Source organism: Pipistrellus kuhlii, unplaced genomic scaffold (genome assembly GCF_014108245.1).
Source record: "Pipistrellus kuhlii isolate mPipKuh1 unplaced genomic scaffold, mPipKuh1.p scaffold_m20_p_12, whole genome shotgun sequence".
NCBI classification, from domain to species: domain Eukaryota; kingdom Metazoa; phylum Chordata; class Mammalia; order Chiroptera; family Vespertilionidae; genus Pipistrellus; species Pipistrellus kuhlii.
The window spans coordinates 6,580,118-6,594,162 of NW_023425427.1; the positions used below are offsets into that span (position 1 = coordinate 6,580,118).

Sequence of the window (14,045 nt, forward strand, 5' to 3'; positions counted from 1 at the left end):
TTAACCCACTTTTTTATTTATTTTCTATTGATTTTTACAAAGAGGAAGAGAGAGAGATAGAGAGCCAGAAATGTAGATGAGAAACATCAACCAGCCGCCTCCTGCACATCCCCCACCAGGGATGTGCCCACAGCCAACGTACATGCCCTTGACCAGAATCGAACCCGGGACCTTTCAGTCCGCAGACCGATGCTCTACCACTGAGCCAAACCGGTTTCGGCAATTATCCACTTTTAAAAGTTTTATTTTAATCTACTTCTACAGAGAAACTGAATTTGTTCAGTAATCCATAGAGTACTTTTTAATATACATATATAATTTATTTTTTACAGAAAGGAAGAGAGAGGGAAAGAACTAGAAACATCGATGAGAGAGAAACATCAATCAGCTGCCTCCTGCACACCTCCTACTGGGGATGTGCCCGCAAGCAAGGTACATGCCCTTGACCAGAATCGAACCTGGGACCCTTCAGTCTGCAGGCTGATGCTCTATCCACTGAGCCAAACTGGTTAGGGCTATAGAGTACTTTTGTTGTATATTTTTACTCTTCTAGAATGAACATGGGAAAAACAACTAATTTTTCAACCTTGAAACTTTGCTTAATGGCCTGTCAAAATGATAATACTTGGTGATGATAATAAAAATCCTTGGGCACATTAGCCTTAAATCCAACTGTGGTTATCCTTAACTACATCCTTCAAAATTCTCCCTCCCCAACACACACTTCTCCCTCCCCAACACACATACACACACACACACACACACACACACACACACACACACACACACTTTTCAGTAACAGTTAATGTAATTGTCAGCCAGCACAACTTGTACTGTGCAAAGAACATAGGTATTCCAGTCAGACACACCTTGGTTCAAATCCTCCTTCTGCCCCTTCCTTGTGTGATCCTGGGGAAAATATATAGCATTCTACTTCTCAGTGTTCTCATTGGTAAATGTTGGTAATCCCTGCTACCATCTAGGGTTGACCAAGGGATTAAAATGAGATGATATATATGAGATATTTAAAACAGTACATATGCTAAACCCATGAAATAAACTGCTGCTATCATTACTATTATATAGGTTGACTTATTTCATCTTTAGTAGATGTGATATTCCTACTATGCTGAAATTGTAATTTAATAACATAACTCCCAATACATTTCCAAAGTTAATTTGCACCAGTATGCAATGCAATATGCCTTTGGGAGCAATATTAAGTTTTTGGTTTTTTTTAAATAGTACTGTTTACAAAGGTAGGCAATTTATTTTACAGGAGACTCAAGCACAATATTTAAATTTTTTTCATCATTAAGCTATACCATGTTAAATATTGTAGCTTAATAATTTTATAGCTTTTATTTCACATTCAATAACTTCTAGAACTTTGAACTTGTCCACTCTTCTTTCAAGTCAGTTTTCATAATACAATACTAGAGGACAAAAATTCATGCAAGGAGCTCAGCCCTTGCAGCCCTTGCTTCGTCGGGAAGGTTGTTTGGCTGTCTAGTCTAATTAGCATATTATGCTTTTATTATTATAGATTCTTGGAACCATCAGCAATGTCTTTTCAAGTTTATAAACCAATTACAATCAATATCACTAAAGAATTTATATATATATTATTCCTTCCCAAAGGTGCTTCACTTTTATGGGGGTGAGGTGGGGAGGGGCAACCAATATTATAGCTGATAATGATTAAAACAGTGAACTGCACCTTAAAACATCAATATGAAACAAACTAAATCTAATCCAGGTATAAGACCATATTTCGCATTCAAAGGAATATAGGTTAGGCCATCATTTTCATTTTTAGAAAATGATCTCAGAATAGATAAGGGTCCAAATTGTTCTTGCCAAATGGGTTTCCAAAGACATAATTTCACAAGGAATGAACAATGAGAAGCATGCATTTGTGTTTACATAAATCATAATGTCACCTAAAAAAGCCAAGCCTTTGACCCATTCTTTGTTTGGGAACTGAACTGAGAATTCTCTCTTATGTGGCAAAGAGAGTCAATTTTCTCAACAATACACTGGGCACACAATCTTGCCATACAGTAGATGATCATGTTTGTATTCAACGTGGGTAAAGCACTGATCTATCTGTTTCAAATCATGGAGGTGTATTTAGTACTTAGACTTCATAACATAGTCCATTTTTTACTTTTCAGCAAGGCACTTTTTGTATCTTTGTATTTAGTGAGCAATACAATGAACAAACTTAATTTATGCACATCTGTGGAACATTTCTACAGTAGAGTAAGTTTTTAAAAAATATATTTTTATTGCTTTTAGAGAGAAAGAGAGAGGGAGAGAGAAATAGAAACATCAATGATGAGAGAGAATCATCAATTGGCTGCCTCCTGCATCCCCACACTAGGGATCAAGCCCATAACCCGGGAATGTGCCCTGACTAGAATTGAACCCAGCACCCTTCACTCCACAGGCTGACGCTCTATCCACTGAGCCAAATCGGCTAGGGGTCTCCCCAACAATTCTTTAACTTACGTAAGGTAGGTGCCTCTGGTGTTGACACTCATCATCAAATCCACCCTCTTCGTAGGTGTTTCCAATGTGTTGGTCAAGCTAATAGCACTGGCATTATTCACCAAGACATCAATTCCTATTTTCAAATAATGAACTTCCTATTAATGTAACTTAAACTTAATAAAAAAAATAAATAAAAACATTTACTCTGTGTAGTTGAACCTAAGTTGGTTCACAAATACTTCTTCTAGATAAATTAACTAATCAATACACCAATATAAAACTAAGTAGCTATGTCAAAATATCCAAATAATTTTCACTAGCACAATGGAGACAGACCATCACCAGAGATCCACATAAAACTACAAGGAGGCTTAGTCCTTGGTGGTTTGTATGATAGCTTCCATTTGTATCTGTTCTCTTATGTCCTGGTGATCCCTCCTTGTCTCCAGGAATTTAAGATTAACTTCTTTAAAATTTTCCCTCTTCTCTAGCATCTTTCCAAAGGCTGTCCTCTTTCCAAGCATACAGATCTCCCTTCCTTTTAAGGCTCTTTATGGTCTTGGGGACTGGGACCAGAGTTTCAATTCCAGGCAAATCATCAAAGATCAAGTGTGCTTTGGTAACTCATTTCTAAAATAAAGTGAATCTAGAATAATGATTATTGCTGTACCTTATATCCAGTCTTCCATCCCTAGCCACTGCATATGTAATATATGGCTATAGTAATTGAAGAGAGGCAAGAAAGTGGAATGGGATCTAAGGAACTACTTTTGGTTAGATGTATGTTATTGTCAAGATCCTATCCTTATACTGGATGGTAAATGTGTTATAGTATTCAAAATAATTCTTGCCAAATAAAAATCAACAACAACCCTCATTAGTTTTTAAGCTAATTGTTCTATTGATATATGAACAATACTCATTTTTGGTTATACTCCAAAGACTCAAAATTTTTTAATTAAAGTTATAGTTACACCTATATTTTATCAAAATTCAGTAATTATTTCAGAATTACGGCACTACCTCCAAATTTCTCAACTGCTTTCTCCACTGCATTACTGATTTGCTGTTCATCTCTCACATCAACAATACATGGCAAGGCCTTTCCTCCAGCGGCTTCAACTATGAAGAATAAAGAAACAAAAAGAGCATTATAAAGCATGTAAATATTAAACCTTTCATTCTGATATGAGTCAAAAGAAATAAGAACCCCATCTTCAGAAAATCAATATAAATAACTATGTCTTATAACCACTATAAAAGGAAAGATTGTCTAGCCCATATCCAGCCTCAAACTAGATAGACTAGTTCCATTAAAAAACAAAGAAGAATTTTAGAATTCTATTAAAAAGCCAAAAAAGGAAGGTAATCTTAAAAAACTATTATGAGCCCTGGCCAGTTTGGCTCAATGGTTGATCATCATCAGCCTTAGGACTAAATGGTTGTGGGCTCAATTCCTAATGAAGGGCACCACGGGCATGTACCTCAGCTGTGTGTTTGATCCCATCTCTGGTAGGGGCTCACGCAGGAGGCAACCAGTCGATGTGTCTCTCACAATGTTTCTCTTTCTCTCCCTCCCTTTCACTCTCTCTCTAGGGATCAATGGAGAAAATATCCTTGAGTGAAGATTTTAAAAAACAAAACAAAACACCATTATGATAATTTTCAAAACATATAAAGAACAGTACAATAAACTACCATGAATCTATCACCTATCTTTTTATATATAAAAGCCTAAGTGACCATTCAACCATCCAACCAGTAGCTATGACATGCACTGACCACCAAGGGGCAGACCCTCAATGCAGGAACTGCTGAGCTGCGGGAACTTGGCAGCTGTGGTTCTCAGGTGATACACCTGGAACCAGAGAGGAGGGAGCCCCATTCCAGAGTGCGTCACCCAAACACTGTCCTCTCGCAATCCGGGACCCTTTGGGGATGCCAGAGAGCCAGTTTCAGCCTGATCCCCACAGGCCAGGCAGAGGGACCCCACCGGTGCATGAACCCTTGCATTGGGCCTCTAGTCTTCAATGATTGTTAATATTTAGCCAGTACAATTTATCTACATCCAACCTCATTTTGTTTTTTGCTGGTGTATTTTTTTTTTTTTTCTCCTCACTCGAAGATATTTTTCCATTGATTTTTAGGGAGGGTGGGAGAGAGAGGGAAAGACATAGAGAAACATCTATGTGAGAGAAACACATCAATTGATTGCCTTCTGCACGTGCCCTGACGAGGGCCTAGGCTGGGGAGGAGCCTGCAACTGAGGTATGTGCCCTTGACCTTGATTGAAACCGGGATCTTTCAGGTCCATTGGCCAACACTTTATGCACTGAGCCAAACTAGCTAGGGCTGCTGGTATATTTTAAAACAAATCCCAGCTATCACTTCATTCATCAGTATTTGATACGTATTCTCTTAACATAACCACAGTGCTATTAAAATAACTAACAAAACCAACAACCTCAGGTGAAGTTGGATTTTTAAGCTCTCCCTCCTGGCACTGTGCCTGGCACAATGCCTTGAATATAAGCACTTAGTAATTATTTGTGGCCTGAAAGTGTTAAAATAATGACCTGAAAATGGTGCAGAAAATAAATAACATGGAAAGCTTTTTCAAAGTGTTCACTTCATCCACCTCTCAAATTCTCTGTTTCCACTCTCCCATTCTCCACTCAGATCCAAGAACAACTGCCCTCATGAGACACAATTTTTAAAATATATATATATTTTATTGATTTTTTACAGAGAGGAAGAGAGAGGGATAGAGAGTTAGAAACATTGATGAGAGAAAATCACCGATCAGCTGCCTCCTGCACACCCCCTAATGGGGATGTGCCTGCAACCAGGGTACATGCCCTTGACCGGAATCGAACCCGGGACCCCTCAGTCCGCAGGCCGACGCCCTATCCACTGAGCCAAACCAGTTTCGGCGAGTTACAATTTTTAATGGGAGTCTTTCATATCACTCCAAGTGTTAGAGGAGAAAAAACAGATCCCAATCACTGCTCTAAAGTGACAAAATACTTTTAAGCAGATAAACTTATTTTTAGGGTAGCTTTCAAAGAGCTATAATTAAACACTCCAGTAAATTATCTATATATTGCAACCATGATGAGAATATGAAATGGCATTGTCACACTCACTTTCTTCAGCAGCAGTATAGATTGTGCCTGGGAGTTTGGGGTGTGCTTGAGTGGTCTTCGCAGCAATGACAATATTTGCTCCATCCTTTGCTGCTTTCAATGCAATAGCTTTGCCAATACCACGGCTTGCTCCTGTGATAAAAACTGTACATCCTGCCAATTTCCTACAACAGAACAAATGTGACTTTATTAGAAACCTCAATGCTGTATTTACGTACCAGTATGAAGAACGTATGTATATCTATATCTATCTATCTAATTATCTATCTATCTATCTATGTACTTGTAATGTTTTCTCCTCTGTGAAACTTTCTTTAAACCCTCCTCCCTCCCCATATGATTAGCTAATAACTCTACTGTACTCGCATTGCACAACAATTTTTAAATTATTTATTACAACTTCAGTTGGCCAATCTTGCAGTGCTTTGGCAAACAAACTCTGCTCAAATGAAAAATAAGTCTTAAAGAGAAACAAGGAGTTAATAAACCACATAAATATTTATTTTTCTCCCACAAAGAAGTGTTAACAAAGCTTAGAAATGAGTGGTGGGGTTATGAATAAATTTTATTATACTCTTTATATTCTTTGGGATTTTTCATATTGTCTACATACCACTTAAAAGAAATGACCTAAAAGCAAATAATTGTTCAATGGGTGACCAACTTTGTTCATACTAGCCAGAATGGGAACACTGTAAATGTCCATCAACAAATGAATGGATAAATAAAATATGGTATATCCATACAGTAGAATATATTCAGCAATAGAAATGAATGATGTACTGATACAAGCTGCAACATGAAAGAACCTTGAAAATATTATGCTAACTGAAAAAAAAAAGCCAGTTATGAAGAACCATGTGTTGGGTGATTCCATTTATATGACACTAAAGGCCCAGTGAACAAAATTGTGCATTCAGGGGGCAAAGGGGCAGCCTCAGCCTGCCTTGTGCCCTCTTGCAGTCCAGGAGCCCTTGGGCGATGACTGACTGATGGCTTAAGCCTGCTCCCTCACTCATCCTTAGTGCTGCCACAGAGGCGGGAAAGGCTCCCACCACCACCAACGCTGCACTTGCTAGCTATGAGCCTAGCTGGCGGCTTCTTATTGAGTGGTGCTCCCCCTGTGGGAGCACACTGACCACCAGGAGGAAGCTCCTGCATTGGGCATCTTCCCCCTGGTGGTCAGTGCGTCTTATAGCAACTGGTCATTCTACCATTTGGTAGATTTGCATATTAGCCTTTTATTATATAGAATATCCAGAATTGACAAATCTACAGAGAAACAAAAATTACTGGTTGCCTAGACCTGGGGGTGGGAAAGTTGGAGATTGATAGCTGAGAGGAGTGGGTTTTCTTTTAGGGGTGATAAAAATATTTTAAAATTGATTATGGTGATGGCTACACAACTTGGTGAATATACTAAAAGTCAACAAATTGTATATTTTTAGAAATATATTTTCATTGATTTCAGAGAGAAAGAAGAGGAGAGAAACAGCAATGATAAGAGAGAATCATTGATTAGCTGCCTCCTGCATGCCCCACACTGGGGATGAAGCCAGCAACCCTGGCATGTGCCCTGACCAGGAATCAAATCATGTCCTCCTGGTTCATGAGTCAATGGTCAACCACTGAGTCACGCTGGCTGGCTGAATTGTATTCTTTAAGTGAGTGAATTGTGTGGTATGTGAATTACATCTCAATAAAGCTGTTAAACATACAAACTTAGAAAACTGGCAAAGAGCTCAAGTACTGATCAAAAGACTCTCTAATCCAAATGTACTGAGGAAAGTTATCTGAGCCTATTCACTTTTTATATTCATCTTCCTTAATTTTAAACATTGTACTTACTCAGCTGTTAGGTGAGAAAAAAATATCAAAAATAAAGTCAGATGACAGGGAAGGAAACCCACTTTCTTGTTTACTTAAAAATAAAGGATTTTTAAGAAAAATTAAGAGAGGACAGCAAAAGTGACAACAATGACAAAGAGAAGAGGGACAGTAACCAGAGACAGGAGCAATATATAAGCAGGCATGTTAACAAAAGAACATAAGACTCTTGCCAAGATCTGGAGGAGTGATCAGTGATATTGTGAGAAGGGTTTAACCAAGAAGGGGAGTGGAGCAGTGAGGAAGAAACAGAGAGGTGGCAACTATTTTCAGTGAAGTATATAAACATACAAAAAAGCATATAAACCAAAGTATACAGTTTAAAGAACAAAATAAAATGAATACCAAGAAGCAAAAACAGAACATTACTAATACCCCAGAAACTGCCTGTCTATTCTTAACTCTATACTCCTCCTTCCTCCCCCACCTATTAAAATAGTAACAACTATTTTATTTTTTACATTTTAAAAGAACAGTTGACATACAATATTATATTAGTTTCAGGTGTACAATGTAATGATTTGACATATAGCTTACTAGAGGCCCAGTACATGAAAATTCATGCACTGGAGGGGAGGGTAACTCAGCCCGGCCTGCCCCCTCTCACAGTCTGGGAGACTTCGGGGGTAGAAGGTGACTCAGCAATCAAGGGAAGGCAACGCCCGCATCACACCTCTGCTGCTGCCACTGCCAGCAGCGCAAGCCTCAGCCAGCCCTGGTTACTTGGGACTTGAGTGGCCCTGTGCAACTGGGCAGCTAATATCCGAGGCTTGCCTGTACCTCGAGCCAGCCCTGGGCAGCTGAGGGGGTGAGGGGACTGGAGGCAGGCACGCGGAGCAGTTGGACCTTCCTGGGGGCAGGCCCAGCTGTGCTGTGTGCCTGCTGCCCCGGCAGGGCAGAGCGGACTGGGTGCCACCATCTTGTGGCTGGAGGCACTGCCATCTTTGAGGGCGTGACAGTCAATTAGCATATTCCCTCCTTATTGGCTCTGGGCACCACCATCTTTGTGAGGGCGTGACAGTGATTAGTATATTCCCTCTTTATTATATAGGATGACCATGGTAAGTCTGGTAACTATCTGTTATCATATAAAGTAATGATATTGACTACATCCCCTATGCTGTACATTATATCCCTATAATTTACTTACAAGTTTGTACTTCTTAATCCCCTTCATCTTCTTGCCCATTCCCCTATATTCCTCCTTTATGGAAACCTCAGTTTGTTCTATATATCTATAAGTCTGTTTCTTTTTTGTTGTGTTTGTTTCTTGGATTCCACATATAAATTAAAGCAGGCATTATTTTTCTTTCTCTGGGTTACTGCACTTAGCACACTTAGCATAATACTCCTTTGGCCCAGCCATGCTATCACAAATATTAAGATTTCATTATTTTTAAAAATACATTTTTTATTGATTTTTTTTTACAGAGAGGAAGGGAGAGGGATAGCAAGTTAGGAACACTGATGAAAGAGAAACATCAATCAGCTGCCTCTGCACACCTCCTACTGGGGATGTGGCCGCAACCAAGTATATGCCCTTGAATCTGAGACCTTTCAGTCTGCAGGCCAACGCTCTATCCACTAAGCCAAGCCGGTTAGGGCAAGATTTCATTATTTTTGTGGCTGAATAATATTCCATTGTATATTTTCTTCATTTATCTTTTGATGGACACCTAGGGTGTTTCCATATCTTACCTATTATAAAAAATGCTGCAATATACACAGGGGTGCATATATTTTTTAAATTAGTGTTTTTATTTTCTTTGAATATATACCAAGAAGTGGTATTGCTGGATCCTATGGTTATTCTATTTTCAATTTTTTGAGGAACCTTCATACTGTTTTTCATAGAGAATGCACCAACTTACAACCCCACCAACAGTGCACAAGGGTTCTTTTTTCTCTACATGTTTGCCAATACTTATTATATGTTGCTTTTTGGATAATAGCCACTCTGACAGGTGTGAGGTGATATTTCATTACGGTTTTGATTTGCATTTCCATTTGCATGTCTTCCTTGAAGAAATATTTATTCAGTTGCTCTGCTCATTTTTTAATTGACTTTTTGTTGTGTTTTTTTTTTTTTTTTATGTTTGTTGAGTTGTATGAGTTCTTTATATATTTTGGATATTAACCCCTTATCAAGTATATCATTTGCAAATATCTTCTCCCAGTTGGTAGGATACCTTTTTAGGTGTTTTTTTTTGTTGTTGTTGTTCGTTTCAAAGCAAAAATAAACAAATGGGACATCAAATTTAAAAGATTTTGCACACAAAGTAACAACTACTTTAAATATTACTCATACCCATGAGGCAGGTGTGGCTCAGTGGTTGAGCATCGACCTATGAACCAGGAGGTCACTGTTTGATTCCCAGTCAGGGCACATGCCTGGGTTATGGGCTCAATCTCTCGGTCTCTCTTTCTCTCTTACTCCGCCTTCTCCCTCCCTTCCACTCTTGCTCTAAAGATCAATGGGGAAAATATCCTTGGGTGGGGATTAAAAATATAAAAATACAAATCTTGATTTAAGATGGCCTTATAGATTTGCACAAAAACATAAACACCTTTTAAAAGACTAATAACTATGACACAATAAAAACACATTCTATATAATAAATTACATAATCAAAGTCAAGATAAAGTTTAAAAACTGAGAAAAATATTTGTGATACATAACAGAACAATTTTTTTTTTTAATAGAGCTCTCGGAGATCAATCAAAAACTTTATTGTGTAAGCCAGACAAAAAAAAAAGATACAAAATGGCTTTAAACCAGAATTTCTCAATTTCTGTACTATTTTGAACTAGATAATTCTTTGTTATAGGGGGCTACCTTGCCCATTATAGGGTATTTACCAGCTTCCAGGATCCAACTATTAGATACCTCTTAATTGTGGCAGTAAAAAATGTTCCTAGCCCTGGCCGGTGTGGCTCAGTTGGTTGGGTATTGTTCCTTGCACCTGGAGGTAACTGGTTTGGTTCCTGATCAGGGTACATGCCCAGGTTGTGGGCTCAATCCCGGGGGAGGGCGGGAGGGAGGGGGAGGCAGCCAATCAATATTTCTTTCTCTCCCTTATTCTCTCTCTAAAACAAACAAACAAACAAACAAATAAATAAATAAATGTTCCCAGATATTTTCAAACATCCTATGGGGTCAAAAGTGCTCTTTTGAGGACCACTGCTTTAAACATATCAAAGACCCTCATCCTCACTCATGATTCAAATTTTTACTATAATGAGGTTCCATTTTTCCTCTAGATTTTTATGATTAAAACAAACATTTTTATTATCAAGCTGTTTGCCAATGTGTTGGATTAGGAAATCTCATTCATCCTTTTGGGCGTGCAACCTTTGTACAGGGCTGTTAGTACTAGTTACCAAAATTTAAAGTGCATATATTTTTTGATCTAGCAACCTCACTTCCAGGAACTTCTCATGTGGATCTACTCAAATATGTGCAAAGAGATGAATATGTGGATAATCATTGTAGCAAAGATGGTGTAACAAAAAACTAGAAATGATCCGATAATATCCAATGATGGATCTGATTAAATCAATTATGATATATCAATAGAATTGAGCCCAGGTTGTGGGCTCAGTCCCCAATGGGGAGCATGCAGGAGGCAACCAATTGATGATTCCCTCTCATGATTGATATTTCTATCTCTCTTTCCTCCATTCCTCTCTCTAAAATCAATAAAAATATACTAAAAAAAAAAAATTATATGTATTGAAAATGTGTGTCCTAAGAAGAGAGTTTGCTACCATTAAAAGTGGCATATGCAATGCAATCTACAGAGGATGTATTATAGAACAGTACACTTGAAACTTACAATCTTATTAGCCAATGTCAATCCAATAAATTTAATAATTTTTAAAAATGTGGTGTGTGTGTGTGTGTGTGTGTGTGTGTGTTTAGGGTGATATACAAAATTCTATCCTACCCTATATAATAAAAGGGTAATATGCAAATCGACAGAACAGTGGAACGACCATTCACTATGACATGCCCTGACCACCAGGGTGTAGATGTTCAAAGCAGGAGCTGCCCAGCCAGAAGCTGGGCTGATGGCTGGTGAGCACAATGGTGGTGGTGAGAGCTTCTCCCACCTCCACAGCATCACTAAGGATGTCCAACTGCCAGCTCAGGCAGACATCCCCCGAGGGTTGTCTGACAGGGAAAGGGTGCAGGCCAGACTGAGAGACCACCCCCTCCAGTGTGCAAATGCTGTGCCCCAGGCCTCTAGTAGATTTATAAATGCTCAGAATATTTTTGGAAAAATACCAGAGAGTAACAGAATTGTTAGTTAGGGATGACAAAAACTCACTTTTGAGCTGTTTAAATCTTTTGGCCATGTGTTTGCATGTTTCAAGCAAATTACATAATGCCCATGCTACTTAGCTCAATACACCCATACTTTATAGAAACAAAGCAGAAAGATGGGTTGCCAGGAGCTGGGGAAGGAGCGAAGTTGTTTAAACAGATATTGAGTTTTCTAAGTTGAAAAAGTTCCAAAGATTGGTTGCACAACCGTGTGAATATACTTTTTGTATATGATGTTATTAATCCTCACCAGAGATATTTTTCCATTGATTTTTAGAGAGTGGAAGGGAGTAGAGACAGAGAGAAAGCAACAGATGGATTGCCTCTTCTAGGAGTCCCTACAAGGCCAGGGGTTCCAACTTGCAACCCAACTACAAGCTCTTAACTGAAATAGAAAATGGGATACTTGAGTCCACGGTGGGACGATCAATCCACTGAGCCAAACCGGCTAGGGCTGAATATACTTACTACTGAACTATACACTTAAGAATGGTTAAGATGGCAAACTTTATTGTGTATTTTACCACAATTAAAAATATTTCAAAGCGAAAACAATCCCGTCAAAAATATCTAAAGGTTAGTTTTATTAGTTACTAACTTGAAAGTCACTTTTTAAATACTCCATTATTTTATTTTTCCAGAATTGAGCATTCTGCCCCAGAGAACAAGGCACTGGGTGCACGAGTGTTCAGTGACCTTTCACCTAGAACTTCCCTGCCTTCAGCTATTGCTCACGCCAAGACCGGGCCGGCCTACGGGCGGCGGGGTAACCCCCTCAGGACCCTTTCCCTGCGGAAGAAGTGTATACATGGCTGTCACCCCGAGATTACAACTTTGGGTTACTTTTCATGAGTTATCACAATTCTAGGAGCACTGCGTCCAGCGCGATCCAGCATTCCGGAGCGCGACGGGCAGCTTCACACACCCTCCCACCGCCGCCGCCGGCCGCCGCGGGCCATCCACTCAGGCGCACTCCGCGCGGCCCGGCCTTTCCCCGCGGCTCCCCGATCCCCTTACCCGGTATTGGGTAACATGACTTTCGCAGTTCGGAATCGGGGCGACAGCTACGGCAGCGACAGCGAGTGTACAGTGACAGGCTGTCCTTTCCTCCGCACTTAGTCCCGCCCCAGGCCCCGCCCGAGACCCCGCCCCGAGGTCTGCGAGGACAGGGGGCCGGAAGCCGGACGTTGCGGAGTGCGCTTGCGCACGCAGTGGGCCCGCCCCCGGCGCTCGGCGCTAGTTCCTACTTCCCCTTACCGGGCGGTGGAAACCGGCTCTCTGCGCAGGCGCTGTAGGAGAGACAGCTCTGCCCCGCCCCCTCGCGGGAATCTACAGTGACAATCGGTCTCCAGCCCGCGTGTAGATCACTGGGCGCGTCACCTGCTGCGTGCGCCTTTTCACGGCCCATTGAGGATTCCAGGTCATAGGCTGCGTTCCTTTGTCAGCGGGGTCTCCGTTTGAGTGGTGTTTAAGGACCTTGACTCTGCCCTGGGAAGGCTTTGACTTATCTCCAGCCACGCGCAAACCTGGGCATCTGTCCCTCTGCACGCCCTCCCTCGGAGGCTGCCTTCAGGAGCGATTTTCCTCGCAGATACTTTAGTTCCGAAGCCCAGGGTCGCATTTCGATTCCCACGGAATCTGGACTAAAGCCTGTCTGACCTCGCGGGGCTGTGGATGGCACTGGTGAGGGGCAGCTTCTGGATCAGAGCTCTTTGCAATAGTCACACCGAAGATTTCGGTTAACTCTGATTTTTTTACTCTTAGCCGATAGCTCAGCGAGGCAATCTCCAAACTTAGTGACGAAATAAGGTTCATTCCGTGATCCAATATTGCTTTTGGATATGGCCCAGCTACCCTAATAAACTAAACACTGGCATATGTTTAGGTAGACATGAAGAAATTGCTTTGTATTGAGAAGTGGTAGAACAGGATGATGAAGTTCTTTCTGGGACTAGAGAAACCAGCTTGGAGACTCCCTAAAGAGCTCTATTTACTCATGAATGTCACTTGCCAGTCCCCTATAGACATTTGAATTTAGGATCTGTGATATAGTGTTTAGATACTCAGGAGGGATTTTATTATTCAGCTGATATTAGCTTAGCTCCTGCTATTTGTTGGTGTTCACTGGAGCTACAGGCAGGGCCAAAAAGACAAAGGTATCTGTCTATGCGGGAGGACTGAGGAGTAGT

At 40.4% G+C, this 14,045-nt stretch overlaps 1 protein-coding gene across 1 annotated transcript in view; it reads right to left on the reverse strand.

Annotated features, from left to right (window-relative positions):
* Positions 1–13,022, reverse strand: part of HSDL2 (hydroxysteroid dehydrogenase like 2) — a 30,936-nt gene extending 17,914 nt beyond the window's left edge. The window contains exons 1-4 of the mRNA XM_036433025.2: positions 12,874–13,022; positions 5,643–5,806; positions 3,520–3,618; positions 2,515–2,629 (exon numbers count right to left, since the gene is read on the reverse strand). Of these exons, the coding sequence (XP_036288918.1) occupies positions 2,515–2,629; positions 3,520–3,618; positions 5,643–5,806; positions 12,874–12,890 (395 nt within the window). The 5' untranslated portion in view covers positions 12,891–13,022. The remainder of the gene's footprint in view (positions 1–2,514; positions 2,630–3,519; positions 3,619–5,642; positions 5,807–12,873) is intronic.
* Positions 13,023–14,045: the final 1,023 nt, after the last annotated feature.